Raw genomic sequence first — 16775 nt, forward strand, 5'->3', positions numbered from 1 at the left:
GCAGCAGCGCCAGATTTTTCTCGAGGTAATGTAGTGAGAAACTCTATGCCCACGATGCGGCGGTCGGGCAAGGCCTGACCTAGCTTTCTGCATGCTTGCATAAGCTGTATGATCACCTTGAACAAATGACTAACATACAGAAAACCAGTGAATACCCCAATTCATGTACTGTACCACATGTACACATACTGAGCCAAATAGTTTTGGGTTGGGTTACCAGAAACATGTGCTGCCACTTGTATATCAATTTGTTGTGTTGCTGTTTTCATTAACTGGCTTATTATGCTGATTTACATTGCGTAAAGCCTGTTGACATTTTCCTTGCAGTGAACAGTGTTTGAGGTACAAGACTAAACTTTTTGTAAAGGAGGGGGCTGCAGATAGGGTGCTCACAGAATCTAACAGGGTGGTCAAAATTTGCTGCAAAAGTTTCCAAGAATCCATCACATCCACTTTAGTACTATCTGGTTAGGTCCTGCTGTGACAATGTTTTGAGCAAAATTAAATCTAAAGCTGCTTAGGCATTAGGCTGCCTTGGTCACATGTGTGGAGCATACCAAGCCAATTAAAAAAAAAAAAAAAAGCTAAAATCTTCCACGTGCAGCAGTGTTGCTCAATGTGCACTTTTGGTGTAAATTAACCCCTATGTGTACACTACCTGCTTCTTCAAGAGGTAGAATAGGCACTGATGTATGTCTCAAATTGCTAGACCTGGCGTCACTGATAGTGTGATATAGTGTGACAAGGCAACTTTAATATGTTTACTGATATTGGTATTACAATTATAGGCTTATAACAAATATTAGATATAATTAATGTGATTTAGTGTAGAATGCGACCTCACTATAACAATGTTCAACTGTCTTCCCTTCTATTTAAACCCATGCTGCAAAAATATAATTACGTGCATTCAAAAAAGCACTAGGATATGGGTGGTAGCTGATGCCACCAATATGTGCCAATGTAGCAGGTTCTCTCTAACATTGTTTTTTCCTGGCAAGGCATTCTGACAGGCTGTTCTCTGAAATGAAATTATGTAAACAAATACAGCACTTGAAGTGGTTGATTTGATCCCATACCTCAAATTGTATTTAGAATGAGGCGTGGAGTTTACAATTGCAAACACAACAAATTTAACTAAAAGCATGTTCATACTAATGCTCAAGGTGCAAGAAATGTTCTAAATAAATGCAACTACAATGGACAATTGGAACCTTGAGGGAGATGTAAGCACTTCATGCATTTTATTTGGTGGTGCAGATTCCTTCTATTGACAAGTATTCATACTAATAGCAAAGTGTTGAAGGAGTGCCTTCAGGGGTAAAAGTTTGTGAGAGGCACGATGCTGCAAGATTGGCTACCAAGTCCTGCTGTTCACTCATTTATTTTGTCTGATTTTGTTGCACAATGGATTAAACACCACATCACAACAAGACTACTTCGTGACTCAGTGTGAAGAGCTGAGCTCTCCAAACAAGCACGAGTTGAAAAAGCTTCTTATTCAAAATTTCAAAAAATGCAAATGTCAAAAGCAGGCAGTTGGTAAAACAAGGACAAAACTCATTTATTTTGTCTGATTTTGTTGCACAATGGATTAAACACCACATCACAACAAGACTACTTCGTGACTCAGTGTGAAGAGCTGAGCTCTCCAAACAAGCACGAGTTGAAAAAGCTTCTTATTCAAAATTTCAAAAAATGCAAATGTCAAAAGCAGGCAGTTGGTAAAACAAGGACAAAATGTTCTTTGGCGCCACATGTGTATTGTGCATGGAAAAGTGGTTTATGCAAAATTTGCACATGGTTGCAAAAATACAAAAGTTAAACAGGCTCCAAGTGAGTAACAGTTCTTGCCATGCAATTTAATGGCAATATCACAACCAGTTGCACTGTATAGTATTACAGAAGCTTCTTTACACACGGCTTAGCAGGAAAGCAGAAACAAGTGCTGTTCATGTCTTTAACTTGGCAAGTTGGCGTTCTATTTCATCATCAGTTGGCAGGCGTGCCTTCGAACTCTCACCAAGAGGGTCAGACCTTGCAGATGGAGCAGTAGCAAGCTGCAGAAACGGAACAGGGAGGAAAAGTGATAATGTGCACAGCACCATAAACACGATGAGACTGCTAATTTTTGAATGACCTCTGAAAATGTTACAATGATGGCCACCTGCATGTAGCCAGTTCCACCTGAAGCATAAGTGGAGTTCATTTATGGACACTTGCTCTATGCAAAAAACTTGCATTATGATGTGATTTCTCCCGCATGTAGAGTACGACAAACAAGTTTCAGCTTTTGGAAGGCTGTTTACCAAGAAAACCATGAAATTAGGACAAAGAAGGAAGAGATCTTGACATGAGCTGGAGTTCACTCCCAACTATGATCAAGGATTCCGTCCCAATGCACCCCTCCCAATTGCATGCTTCAAAATGCAATGAGATCAGCCATCAAGCTACAAAGCTTTGCGGGAAAGCGAAGATTTCAGTGGCAAGAGGCAAGTCAGCAACACCAACTTTAGCAGTTTTTCCACTGTGGTGAAGCAGTTCTCTATACCACAGCACGAAGAATGGGGCAAAGGGATCTAGAAACAGAAAGCATATCCAAGGGGTCTAACTGCATGGTCAAGCACAGCAACATGCACTGGCCCAGCCTCTGTCTACAAACGCAGCTGCGCCAGAACTATGCACGTGACCCCTCCGCGTATTGTATCGTGCTCCTCTTGTAACATTTTAGCACAGCACAATCTGTAACAGCAGTGGGCACGCATGCATACACAGGCAGTCCTACGTAAATGCCAATTGTGGCAATATATATCCCATTGATATCCCAATGTGGGAATTATAATTTTTTTTTTTCAAGGCATCAAAACTTTGCAGCCATCAGGCTTTAGTGAACCTTAGTAAAGGAACCTAACCACACAAGAATTCCTAGAAAACTAATGCTTGTAATTAAAAAAAATAACTTTTGTTTTATTATTGAGATTGAATTTTGTGGTGGGCAAATTAGCCAAATCATTAATGTGGCTGTATACAGATAAGTCGGAAAAAATGAGTAATTTATATAGCAAATAACATTTGCTCATGCATTTTATAAGCATGGCAGAATCAGTAAGTTTAAGTGCTTTGAAATAATGATGCAGGGTTCATACAAGACAAACACTGTAATCTAATTAAAAGCAGCATCCACAATAAAGTATGCGTGCGCAGATCTGTACTAAATGGGGAAGCAAAACGTGTGCTTCTGTAGCATGAATTTGTGGACTGTGATCTAGTAGGGCATAAGGTACTGAAGCAGTGTTCAAACTTTTGGAGCAAGCTCACCTTGCCAGACATCTCGATGCCAATTTCATCAAGAACCTTGTTAACAATGGCGTCCTGCTCTTCCTCGTCACCGGATTCATCCAGGATAGAATTGAGTGTGTCTTCAACTGCGTGCAGAAAAAGAAAGCAGGTGTAAGTTACCAGAAGCTGACAAGTGCATACAACTTACTGGCAGCAGCTCACGTTCAAAATTTCACTGCAATAGAACAGACTTAACTTTTTGTTAAAAGGATATAAAGGGGCAACACTAAATCAGTTTGGAGTGGTAAACTGTTCTTTCATAAACTCTAGTTTTCATTCATTTGGCAAAACAAGGCTGACTACTAATGAAGAAAATTAAAACTAGACTTCATCTCTTTTTTTTATTTCATGCCGGAACCTCAGCTCCAATACGTCAGTGTGATGTCGCAGATTTAAAAGGAATGTTTTCTGGATACACAAATGGTAACGCACGAAAGGGAGCACAATATTTTTTGTAGCGCGTGGCATGATAGTGAATTACAGCACTTGCCTAGTTCCTCGGTCATTCCCATTTTTGTACTCTCCTTCTCAAAGTCCTGCATTGTCTTAGCAATGTCCTGAGGCTTGATCTGCTTGTTCACTTCACCCATGGTCTGAGGAAGAAGTTTGTGGCAAATATAAAAATACATCAGTGGCAGAACTAACAGTGTAAAATGTGGGGCAAGCTCCCTTACCTTCGCAGTGGTGGCCATTGCATTCGCAAGTTTCACGTTCGCATTCATCAGCTGAAAAATTAAGTCGCTACAGTAAGGTACCGAAAAACAAAAGTGTGAAGTACCATTGCATACTGTCCATGTAAATGAAATCAAAACACTAAGTACACTCTAAATTTTTTTTAAATACCGAAGCATGTTGTTCTACGCAATGGGGATGCCTAAATTTTTCCAAAAATGTTTTCCGTTCAAATGTCCCATTTGTTCGCATGTATACATCACACAAAAACGGCTTAGAGTAAGGACTTGATATTTGACATCAGGATAGAGAAACCGAGAAACTCGATTTGTGGTAACATGAGGTGCAAGTCAGTCTGTACATGGTGTACCCTGCTTCGTACCCTTGTCCTGGTTACACTTCATGGAAAGTATGAGAACAACGTTCGTTATGGCATGCGTCAACAATAGTGCCCACCTTAGACTGTGAGCCGATGGCTTGGACTTTGGACGACGCAGCGTATGTCCTTGCCTTCTGCTTTCGCAATTGCACAAGCTGCTTCGCTAAAACCGTGCATACCTGTGGGAGGACGGCAAGCATGAAGAACGTTATAGTGGGAAGCAAGTTCAATGACAGGGGCCGAACATTATCCTCAAAGCGAAGTATTCGGGAGAAAAACATGAATGCATAACGACCACAGGTAAGAATATCTGTATCACGTACCTGCTTATTTCCTTGACTAGCAGCCTTCTTAATTTCGAGTTCCTGAAAGACAGAGTAGTGTTTCAGTGCGTATGGTGTAGCGAAGGCTCGCGTTTCTCACCAGCTGCTTCTCCTGCCTTTCCAACTGGCGCCTGTCCCTCTCGATGTCTCTCTCCGTCTTTCGAAGCTCCCTATTTTGCTGCCGCATTTGCTCTGAACAGAAAAAGAGAGCGAAATATTTGGCGCTTTACATTTCTATGATCGAGGGAACACAGCCGACGCGCTGCAGTTTCAAATATCCGGTGAACAGATCGATGACAGTGCAGCGATCGCTACCAGCTCACCTGCAGGCGACATCTTTTTCCCGAACAGACTCATTTTTGCTATGTTTCCGTCAGTTCACCATGCGAACAGGGCATAACAACCGACAGCGATTTCACAAACTTGCTTCACTCACACGGCGGTCTTCACACCTCCATTGAGTCATCGCACAGCTGTTGCGGCAAACCGCAGCGCCGTAGTTGGTACTACTTTTCCTAGCATAAATAATAAGTTAGTAAAGTAATTGTAGTATTGTATAATAACAGCAATACTAACATTACGTGTACTGTTTTAGTTTTACATGTTTATTTAATAAAGCAAATCACCAACTAGCCTCCTAGTGACTAACTGGCGAAGTTTGACGCCAGTCGAAACATGGCGGCCTCCACAAATTCCACGTTGTTGGACGATCTATGGTACGTAACTGTTTCACGTCGCTTCGCTCTTACGAGCCGTTGGTGACAGTGCACATTTCAAAGAAAATTAACTTTTCAGCAAGAAGCCTGATGTGCTGCAAGAAGAGTTTGGCAGCGATGGGGAACGCCGCCAGGTCTGTCATATTGCAGTTTCCGAAACATTTTTCTCGATCTGTGTTTCTTTCGCTGTGTTCGCAAATCTGAATTCAGCAGTTGTGGTGGCCGTGTAGGCAGCTATCTTGTATCAAGCCGCATTTACATATTTTTATCGGACAATACTTGAAAATTTGTTGTTGCTCTAGTTTCGCGTAGTAGTAGTGCCGGCATCACAGGTGCACCTTTCAGTGGTGATCGGAAGCTGTCACCGCGTTGACAATCACCGTTCACTTTACCAAGCTCTGCAGTGAAGGTAAACAAGCCACAAGTGCCAAAAACATAGTGGCTTACTTGGCTGAAGAGCAGCTCAGTTACAATTAATATTTCGACGCGGCTCCAACGACGCGTACAAACCTCAGCAAACTCAACGATGACGCATCATTGGTACCTTGCATTTCACCAGGCGGCTTAACTGTCAGACTGCATTAATCGCCCTCATGGACTGCTTTTGCGTCAAGTGTGCGTGTGCAAAATAGAATATATATATATATATATATATATATATATATATATATATATATATATAGAGAGAGAGAGAGAGAGAGAGAGAGTGGGAGGAGGAGTGGAGACCATGCAGCGTTTGCGTATATCTTTTCCTATTGCCTTTTTGTGAACCATTGAACTTCATTACTATGATCGCACTTCCATAACCATTATCGCGACTTGCACGAGTCTTGTCGCAGCCCTGGACACAGCCACAAGCGCCATATGGTGCCAGGATTGCTACTGTTATTATCGTTTATCTCAGCTATTGTGGCAGGCTTTCGGAGAAACTTATGTACGGGCACAGCGCTGTTGTAATAATACAACTGGCGGAACAACACAAACATGCAGTCACATTGGTTACTGCAGGTTGCATTGCATTAAGCAGTCTCCTCAAGTGACCAGCTCTTCACCATTAGAAGCACGCTAGTGCCCCAGTGCCGAGTTAGAATTCCAGAGTGCCTGTTGAGGTTGCATTTGGTACAAGCATATTTGTGTGCCCGGTCTGTCTTTCTTCCTGACCATTTTGTGTGATTGGTCCAGTTACGCCGCAAGGGTCACGTCGACTCATTTCGTCACAAGAAGTTGCTGGATGCCATTGGTTCCTTGGGCGGCAAAAAGTGAGTTAGCTCTGACTTCTCTATAAAACGTGCTTTAACAGTCGCTTTATCAGCTCATTGCAAGGCACTTTCCCTGCGTGGTGAAAACTTATTCTGTAGCAGCTGTGGTGAAGTAGTTGAGATTAAAATTTAGTACAGAACTGGCTGCTTCAAGTATAAGGCAGATGTGTGCACAATCCCTTCGCGTCACCAACAGGCCTTCCTGCATAGTCTGGTAGGGCTGAAGGCTTGTTAGTGAGCAGCACCATGTGCCGCTTGTCAATGGTCAGCGACACCCAGTGTGTCGTCCATCTAAACAGAGCTTGCCACTCATCTGAATCTAAATCCTGTCAGAGGCATAGATTATCTCATTCAGTGGGCGAATTTCATGCACACTTGGTAAAACTTGTTTTTATAGTGTGCTGTTCCCTGTAACCATTCGGCAAGTAAATGCAAGCTGTAATGGCAGTGTTTGTTGTTTTGGTTCTTACTGTGTGTTTTCACCTCAGTAGCTCAATGGCTGTGGCATTTTGCTGCTGAGCACAAGGTCGCAGGTTTGGTTTCCAGCTCTGGCAGGACATTCTGATGGAGATGGAACTCAAAAATGCTTGTGTGCTTAGATTTAAATGCACATTAATGAACCCTCGGGTAGTTTAAATACCTCTGAAAATCCACACTAAGGCATCTCTCACGGCTCAATGCATTGCTTTGAACATTAAACCTAAATGTTTGATATGATTTTGATTTACTATGTGTTCTGTCTATGTTGCCCTCGTAACTGTCTCACAGTTCCTTCAACATAGTTGAGATTTAGGCTTGTTGGTGCACAATCTTCATATTTAGTAACGCAGGGCGAGCAACAATATAAGAACAAATGACAACACAAGGCGCTTTTGGTGCCTTATTTCATTGTGTGTCAGTCTTGTGTTGTTCATCCTGTGCTAACCATGTGAAGCTCACTGTTCTCAAGCGCCTTGTTATGCCGCAATTGCCAAGGCACATTACTGAACAGAATTTGCCCTTCAGTCATAGTATATTCTTGGCCTCCACTTGGAGGAGTTGAGCAAAATATTTTAATTCAATGCACATTTTTTGCATGTAGCTTTATTAACCGGTTTAATCACACTAATGCACTAGCTGCATCCGTCTTGTAGCACAGCACAGGTATCTTCAGGCAGTGGCCGCTTGCTTGCATTTTACCTCATAGACTTACCATGTGAGCATGGTCAGTTTGGGTGTTTTTGCAGTGCTGGGTGGCTGTCTATAAAACAAAGTTGTAATGCCTGAAGCAATACATTCGTGTATTTCGGACTGAATGGGGCTCAGTAATTCTAGCTGTATGTATTTATTTCATTTTATGCACCATGTATTTTGAAGTGAGTTCAAGAAAGCGTTGACCATGTCATGATGCTATTTCTTATTCAATGTGTGCTTCCAGAAAAGTGACACCACGAACTGAGCCAAGCTTGACAGTCTCTGAATATGACCTGTCAAAAGGTAAAAAATAATTTTCTTTTAAATAGCCTTTTGCTTCCATTTCGAGCTGAAGCCCTGTTTCACCACAGGTACTTATTGTGGAGGTCGTTTTGTCTTAAAATTAATTCACGGAGCAGTTTCAAAGTTTAATCATTTTATATGCGCGCATTAGTGCATTCTGCTTTCACAGTTGTCTTGTATGTGATGCTCTGTTAGGTTTATATGGTAGCTCATGTGTAATTAGAAGGACAATGAAAAGGAATATTTAGTTAAGCTGTATCAGTAAATTACATTTCTGCAATGGTAACACGCACACTTTTTTAATGAGTGGAGGCTTTGTAAGCCAGAAAATACACAGAAATGAAAGTAGAATGGAGTTTGCATTCTGAAGTTCCTGCAGCGGCTCCCCATGATGTTGTAAATATTGAAAGCAGCCATTTCAGACTAGTCAAAGGATCATCTGTAAAGAAAGGCTACATTAAATTCTGGAGGAATCAAAGGCTCAACTGAGCAGTGTTTCAGAGTGCTAAAACAGCCCAGATTATATGAGGAGATACGTTGAAATCAGTGTTGGCCATAATGACATACCTGTGCTGAGGTTTCAACGTGCAATTTGAAACAGGGAACCTTGACCTTCTTCACCAGTAATAACCATAATTTTTTTCTCCGAATGAGTGGAAATATAGTTCTTAAACAATACTTTGCATGTTTAAACTGACGTAGTGTTGCTCTGTAGTTACTCCAGAACACTGTTTGTGCTTAGTAAATCGTTGTGAGTTCTCTGACGAAAGATCTCGGAATGTTCCATGTGTTACATCTCGTGTGGTGTGTGCAGCTTCAGTGGAGAAGGTGGCGGTGCACCAGCTGCTCATGGGCCTCAAGAAGACCGATGCGCACCGGCAGATCAAGAAGAAAGTGCGCTCCATTGTGCGCAATGCCAAGGTGCTGGCCGAACCCTTACCCCGACCTCAACTCCAGAGGGTAAGTGTAGCCCAGTGGCCTTGATCATTACAATCATTTTGCATTGGCTGACAGTCCCCAGCACCTTGAGCTTTTATTTGAATGGTCACAACTTACGCATTATCTAAAGTCAAGCAAACATCGTCCAAGATGAACCTTTGGCTCTATAGTATGTGAACACGTCTATTCATGAAAGGTACTTCTTTGCTCCCAGGACTCCAGATAAGAACAGATAGCACTCATTCCAAGGTAGTGAAAGCCACACGAGATGGCCTTGCTATTTGGTAGATGTTATGTGATTTTAGTTGGGTAGTTTTTAGTCAGCTGCTTCTTGTGCAAGGCACAGAAATAGCATATTAGAGCAGGACAGGAGGAAGTGACACACAGAGCATTGACTAATGCTTGTTTAAGTCTCCTCTTGTCCTCTTTTAAAGCGCTGTTTGTTAGCCTAAGTTTGGCTAAATATGGTTGTAGCGCTAAGGAAGATGAAACACGAAATGCACTGCATTCTCAGCCTTTGCCGCTAACCCTATTGCGATAAGCATCATTGCCTATATGTTTTATAGCATGTGGGGCATTGTGTCGTTGGCACACTTTTAGTAGGCTGTGCATCACCTGGCCTTACTACAGAAGTTATTACATGCATGCAAGGCTCAAGTTTTGCTGCAAATTTCCAGAACACATACACTGGTAGAACTAGAGGGGGCTTGGCACTTCCAGCCACTCGGCACATCAGCATTACATCTATCCTACTCCCTCCTCGCCTTTCCTTCCTGTACTAAATCTTTCCATCAGTTCACAAGGCTGAGCTACAGAATGAAATTTGTCAACTTCAGACTAACTGATGTGCTTACTTTAGCTTCCATTGTTTCCAGTTCATGTGACATCGGCGTAACTTTGGCTCATACACTTTATTTTCATAGCGACATGACATGGCACTCTCGAGTTGTTGCCCATATGGTGTGTTCTACTTTAATAAAGTACTGTACATACCCACATAATGAACACGCTTTTTTTCCCAGTATACCTAACCAAAGTTGGGGAGTGCATTCATTATGCAGGGTAAATTTCATGGAGGCATTTTCTAAACTGCAAAAAATGAAAAGTAAGACGGTAATGATTTGTAACATGCATAAGATAACTTATCTTGGTAGTAAAAATACGTGTATACCATTTGCAAACTGTAAGTGCACTCTGCATCGAAACCACCAGGCCTGCCATTCAGGTCGCTGGCCACTTCATCCACATCGTGGTTCCACTATAGAATAAAGAACCAACACATCAGCCGTGTAAAGTCGGCACAGCCTAGGTCAGACATGGGCGGCCAAACTGAACACGCGCTCCGAACAGCAATCTCCAATCGCGCCCCAGCTCGTCCTTGCAGCCGCTTCCGGATGTCTGCCATTATCGCAAGCATCATATTGAAGTGTGCACCTGATTTGACAAGCGTGCTGTGTGCGTCTCTTTCCTCGACCTTCCTGTTCATCAGCATGTCAAAGTTTATCGGTGTCAGATCAGTGTTTCTGTTTTGTGAGCAGATAAACTCTATGTCCCGCAGCATGCGTATAGCTCGACTTAAGGCCCATCACACACATCAAAACCCAAGGCAGGCAGAAAAGCGAGCCACAGACAAGCGAATTCGACACTACGCCAGACTGACCACTATGCCGATCAAGTGCCGGCTGCCCCTTCTTCACTTCGGCTCTGCCGTGCGCCGCACCCAGCGGCACATCCCATGTCCAAGCTCTCCTATTACGTCAGCATAACGTATGAAAACTCTGTATGTTGCAGAGAGCCAGTTGCGTTTTCCTCTCTCACAAAGCTGCAATGTGCCTTTGCACCGGCACTGGTGGGATGCATTTAGTGCGCTTGCTTGAAGTGAAAGCGTGAGAGTCAAAGATAGTAGCCTCTCCGAAAAACTGTAGCATGGCCATTCGGTCGTGGGACGGCGCAGTAGCAAAGTTGGGGGTGCGTTTGTTACAAAGGAAAAAAAAAATTCTGATTTTTCACGACTAATCTCGAGATGCGTTCATTACGCGAGTAAACACCGTATCCCTGTCACATTTCATTCCATGAGTATACAGTAGAACCCCGTTGATATGATCCCATTACTTATGGTTTCCTGGCACCAACGTTCGTGATCGAGAATACAAAAAAATGACCCAATGGAGTTATGCTTATTTTTTACCAGTGGATACATTCCCGAAAAACAATATTTCGGCACTAACGTTCAGTGCATCACCAAACTGCGATTGTATGATACGATTTCGGGCTGCTAGATCCCATGTAAACAAGAAAATGTGTGCGGCGCACACAATCAAGAACGGTGTATGGCTGCCTTTCGTGGCAGCTTCACCACAATACTCGCCCGCTTGTCTCTTGCGAAAACGCTGGCGCACACCAGTTTCTTATTCCGGTACAAGTACGACACTGTATTCTCAGCTATTGCCGCTAACCCTATTGCGATAATCATCGTCGCCTATATGTTTTATAGCACGTGGGGCATTGTGTTATTGGTAGGGTACTGCACACTTTTAGTAGGCGATAATCCAAACGTGCCACCATTCCCTGCTGCAGGTGGCGTGATGTGAGCATCACATTTCACTTCGACGGCATCTGGTGTCGCTCAGCAGCCTGATTTCGTTTCGGTTTCCCGTCACCGTCTTAAAACACTACACAATAGAAAAACAACAAAACGTGCCTTGGGTCACCTACGCCCCAGTTCGAAGCGCATCTCATGCCTCGTACGCAACGATTCACGTAATGCTTCGCATTATGCAGATCTCAACTACAGTTGAGTCTGTAAAATTTCTTAGTCGCTTTGGATCGTACGCTTCTTTGGTTAGTAGTACGTGATTTTTCACTTCTTTTTTTTTTTCAAAACATATGAATGACGTTCTACTATAGTATGTACATACCACATACACACACGCTTGACCTTCCCAACTGACCTGAATTGGCACTATTTTGAGCTTACAAGTTTTTAAGCATTATTTTGCTGATCTCTGTGCAAGCCATATTTAAGACATTCACTGCCGCATTCTTGAGCATTTTTCAACCATGTTTGGGTCCTGTTACTCTGGTACCATTTTGTATGTGTGAGAATTGTGAAATTCTTTGTTGCAGGCACAGCGTCAGGTCGCATATGAAAAGGTTGGCGAGGAAGTCTCCGTGTGGGAGCCTGTGGTCAAACAGAACCGTGTGGTAAGGACAGTTGCCTAATCATGTGTACGTAGTACAATGGTTGGGATAGAAGTTTTTCTGTCTTATTTTTTTTTTTTCACTCTTCTTTCTAGCTGCCTTACTATGTTTTGCATTTAAAAACTCCAAATGCTGCAACACCTATTCTGTGTTAATCATTTTGCACATAGGTTTCTGACTACAGCAACCTATGTCCGGTTTCAATACCCAACCTGAAAATTACTGCCGTCACTTGCATCCTGTTATGCAGAAAAACCTTACTGATATGTCTCTCACGAGTACGTTTTTCCTTTTGTAACGTCAGTGGTGCTTGGCCCTGCAAGTGGATAACAGCACATTCAGTATGTTCATGTTGTAAATCTTCCCGGCTGCTATACAGTGGAGCCCCATTGATACGTTCGTTGCTGTTGCATTTTTCCAGCTCTTACATTGTTTTTTTATTCGTGACCTTAAGCCCATTGGCTCCCATTTGCCATTCTGCAATGTTCCTGCATCTTACATTGCATACGGATGCAGTGGTCACATAAATTTAGCGGTACAGAGGCAGATTTCCAACTACAGAATGCCAGAAATATGCGATTGTCAGTCACGATAACTGTGTTGCAGCGCGGTTCGGTAGTTTTTGCCATCCCCCTAAAATCAGCTTAGCACAATACTTTTGTGCTATGCGGTGAAGCCTACTGAGAGTGAAAAGGGGCCATTGTCGCGGAATATGGTACATATCCCTTAATTAGTATACACGTGTGCAGAGCTCTTTCTTACATTTCTGTGGTGATTGGGGACCTTCCTCACTGTTACATTTTCCCGGCTGTTACATTTATTTTCACAGAGTCCCTTAAAAGACGTGTCCACAGGGTTCTACGGTATTTTTTCTCATGGACCCATCTAAAACAAATTACTGCAAATGATACTTATTCCAATACACATTTCTGGCTTTTAAAAGATGTATTTTGTGGGTGTCTGACTGCATAGTTACCTTGTGGAATCAGGCAATTTTGCAGTCAGTTCAGATTCAGAATTGTTAAAACTGTTTGGCATCTAGAGGCAATTGCATCTGATATGTTTTAAAGCTCTAGTACACATAATAAGCACAGGAGAGTGGGTTGCCTGTTGTAAGCAGAAGTTTGACGGAAAAGGGAGAGTGACATATCTGTTATTTGATTTGTCCCAGGCTGAGCAACTACGCTTTCCCCTCAAGCAACCAGACATGAGGATGGCGTCTGTTGGTAAATTTGCTGAGCGCCTCAAGGTGGGTTTTCAAGACATCTTTGCCTGCTGTGAGACATGGCACTCAATATTTGTGACATATTTTGAAGGGTTTGGCCTTATTGGGAAGTGAAACTTCAGTAGCACTCATACGATAATTATACAATAACAACACTACAGAATAGAACACGTGCATGACAAAACGTGACAGGGTCTCATTTTACAGTGTGTCTGATTATTATTGCACCGCAATTTTGCAATGAAAATCCTGCAGGAAAATGTGGATATTGAATGTGGATATTGATATTGTATACCCTCAAAAAGTATACAAACTTCAATGCTGCACTGTATATCTATTGTTAGATATTAAGTGAGCGTGAAGAATTATTAGACAAGAGAAAGGTGCAAAAGGCCTTTAATACAGTGAATCCTCGTTAAACCGTAGTTGGCCGGAGCTCGGAAAAGGTATGTACTAAACGGTAGTACTGTTTAACCGAAATAGCGTGAGATCGCCCACTTACCTGTCGAAAACGGAACACGGAGAGAGTGCGATGAAAGGGGGAAAAAACATGCAGTATTTATTCCCTTTGCGCCACAAAAGTGTTATTTTCGGATCTGCCGCGGTGGCCTTGCACAACGACAGCGGCCTCAAACTTACTGAAGCTGCGTGCCAGCTTTTTAGCCAGCCCCCTCTTCTTGGCAAACACTCGCATGCCAGATTCCTCGTTGACGCCTTTTTCATTGCCGGGTGCTGTTCTCGTCGCGACGATTGCACTCATGAGGCTGACGTAACGCGTAGCTTCTGCCAGTGTCGGGCCTGAATCGCCCGTGCTGTCACTTTCCGTGTCGTCCTCATCACTGTCGCTAGTCGGCACTTCGGTGACAGAGGCATCGATGGCAAAAAGTCGAACCTTGTAGCCGACATCTCTTAGCGGTCACAGCAGCGCTACCGAGCAACTTCTTCGCATTCCAAATGCCACACACCGTAGTCAACAGCAGATCCCTGTCACGTGCCAGTGCCGACTTCTTCATGTCACATTCAACAGCAAGAATGATGTCTAATTTTTCTTCTATGCTGAGCACCCGGCGTCTTTTTTATTCGAGCTTCAGCATGACGCGAGTCCTCACTTGCACGACGCCATAACGCTCTCTGGCACGGCGCCGAAATGATGTTGATGTTGATGTGGCTTCACGCGCAAACGCACAGGGCGCTTGGAGGCCGTTGTTCCGATCTCTGAGGCTTGTTCTGCCGGGCCGCCCGATGGAGACGACGCATCGCCGTGTTTGCACGACGACCTTGCATAATGATTGCACCTCGAGCTTGCTGCCGTGAAGTGGACACAATTGCAATGCTGTAGCGCCAGATAGGATACCTGGCGTGCGACAAAAGTAGGAGATGCAATGTTATCCAATGTACAATGCCGTGTTCGATGCACCAGAACAACAGTCGGATCCCAGGTGATTTGCCATGCTGTAGTGCTGGATTGGACACCCGCCGTGCGACAAAAGCAGGAGACAAATGGTACGATTCTGCGTCCATGCCGGATTAGACGCCTTTGCACACCAAGCGTCCAATCTGGCACTAGAGCATGGCAATGCACCTCTGATATGGCTGCTTTTCTGGCGCGTCGGCGCCGTATCATACCGTGTGTCTCCTACTTTTTAGAGGTGGCCATGGAAAAAAAAAGTCGCTCAACATTTTGCTTTGCATAATGGATGCACCCCCAACTGTGCACATTTTTAGGGGAAAGAAGGTACGTTCATTACGCAAGTAAATATGGTATTTTTAATACTTTTGAGTTGTGCACAGTACAGTATTACAAGCTTTTCTCCCACTAATTACATTTGTCATCATCAGTTTGATGAAGTTTCTCAAGTGGGTCTGTGCATTATTGCATTAGTGGCTGCTTCCAGCAGAGCCAGAAAGAGTGAATTAACAGATTATATTTTTTTTTGTCGTAGGTATGCATGCAGCCTTAGAACTGCAGCACAAGAAAATTCAGTTACATTGTTTGTTTTCTTGTAGTGTGCTAGTATAAAATTTGTAGGGTTATGTGTTGCATTTTGAGAATGCTTGCTTCTTAAAAAAAAGGAAACCTTGTATCCCTGCTTTTATTATTTCTTGCATCCTAACATACTGCACATCAGCCGAAGACGGATCTTGAAAAAGAAATAAACAAGATCTTGAAGGTCAGCGAAAATGTCACGCCACCAGGAGCTGAACTGACTCCAGCTGAAGAGAAAGCCCTGAAGGCCATGAGCTTGGAAGAGGTGAGAGCTGTCTAAAGCCATTCTTGTACCCAGTATCAAAAAAGATGCCTGAAGTATTCATGACACTACTTGCTGCATAGCTGCCATAGTCATTTTTCACCCTCATGCAATAAATAGCAGGTTGCCTATCATGAGGGAGAACCTGGAATTTTCAGGGCTTTTTGCCAGTTCTGGAAGATTAGGGGTAAAACTGGGAATTGGGAACCTGGGATTAGGGGAAACTGGGAATCTGGGGCATGCAGTAGTTATGGTGAAACTAATAGTATGCCAGAAGGAAACGAGATTTTCATCTTAACCTACACAATCTGCAAATAACGATGTGTTTTGCTGGTTTTCTGAGTGTGAACATGGCCGGTTGGTTGGAATGTCATGAAACACATGATAGAGCCACATCCAATAGTGCGTCCCATCTTACTTGCAGCTTACTGGCTGTAGTTGCTGAAAATTGTAGGCCGGCATAGTGACTTTGCAAGCTGTAAATCATCCTTTCCTTTTTTGTGTGGAACCTCCAGTGTTATAGATTGTCAAGGAATTTCATAAAAACAGTAAGGAAAAACCATGAAATTTTTGAGTGTCAGTGTAGTAGATAACCTCAAGGCCTCACTAACCTTTGACTTCTGTGAACTCCAACCTTTTCTTTTACTCCAAGAAGCCATAGCCGGCCATTGACACAAAGAAGGTTGGAAAAATGATATGTTATTGTTGTTCCCTGAAGTGTGCTTTAAAGGCAACCTGCAACGAAACTTTGAACCACTTAAGAAGTCTGTAGTATTCAAGTAATGTGAATATAAAGCAGCCTCCATGCAAAATTTTGTCATCTACGCTAGTGGATGTGTCATGAAAAGCTCACAAAAGCATGTTTTTGATACTGAACCCCTCCCAAAAAAAGGCCACCATTACTGCTTCTCAGAAATGATGCAGAAGCTGGAACATTGAAAACCAGCACAGAATGTGGGCATGACTTCCGAAATCGAGTAGCAGTGCTATTGTGCAC

General features: G+C 43.0%; 2 protein-coding genes across 3 annotated transcripts in view; one reads left to right on the forward strand and one right to left on the reverse strand.

Moving 5' to 3' along the window:
* Positions 1–1841: 1841 nt before the first annotated feature.
* CHMP2B (Charged multivesicular body protein 2b) lies at positions 1842–5201 on the reverse strand. Its single transcript, XM_050171581.3, has 8 exons — positions 5037–5201; positions 4814–4905; positions 4714–4755; positions 4468–4569; positions 4014–4064; positions 3830–3932; positions 3319–3425; positions 1842–2060 (listed from the first exon to the last, which is right to left on the reverse strand). The coding sequence occupies exons 1-8, from the start codon at positions 5068–5070 to the stop codon at positions 1953–1955; spliced, it is 639 nt and encodes a 212-aa protein (XP_050027538.1). The 5' UTR covers positions 5071–5201; the 3' UTR covers positions 1842–1952.
* Positions 5202–5352: 151 nt separating this feature from the next.
* LOC126522760 (U3 small nucleolar RNA-associated protein 14 homolog A) overlaps positions 5353–16775 on the forward strand; it is a 39212-nt gene continuing 27789 nt past the window's right edge. The window contains exons 1-8 of one of the 2 annotated variants that reach the window (XR_008610596.2): positions 5353–5429; positions 5509–5563; positions 6612–6688; positions 8106–8164; positions 8979–9124; positions 12230–12307; positions 13476–13553; positions 15659–15781. Coding sequence is in view for 1 of the 2 variants with exons in the window: in XM_050171555.3 (XP_050027512.1) it covers positions 5389–5429; positions 5509–5563; positions 6612–6688; positions 8106–8164; positions 8979–9124; positions 12230–12307; positions 13476–13553; positions 15659–15781 (657 nt within the window). In the remaining variant the exon portion in view is untranslated. The remainder of the gene's footprint in view (positions 5430–5508; positions 5564–6611; positions 6689–8105; positions 8165–8978; positions 9125–12229; positions 12308–13475; positions 13554–15658; positions 15782–16775) is intronic. The other variant, XM_050171555.3, reaches the window with a different exon arrangement.

This window comes from Dermacentor andersoni, chromosome 6, assembly GCF_023375885.2.
Source record: "Dermacentor andersoni chromosome 6, qqDerAnde1_hic_scaffold, whole genome shotgun sequence".
Classification (NCBI taxonomy): Eukaryota; Metazoa; Arthropoda; class Arachnida; order Ixodida; family Ixodidae; genus Dermacentor; species Dermacentor andersoni.

What these genes read in the sequence shown, in the direction of transcription:
- CHMP2B (XM_050171581.3), bottom strand. Translation starts at nt 5,070, where the DNA reads ATGAGTCTGTTCGGGAAAAAGATGTCGCCTGCAG. An exon ending in AAAGGCAGGAGAAGCAGCTG is followed by an intron (nt 4,756 to 4,813) that starts GTGAGAAACGCG and finishes TCTGTCTTTCAG; the next exon opens with GAACTCGAAATTAAGAAGGC. An exon ending in GCATCGAGATGTCTGGCAAG is followed by an intron (nt 2,061 to 3,318) that starts GTGAGCTTGCTC and finishes CCGTTTCTGCAG; the next exon opens with CTTGCTACTGCTCCATCTGC.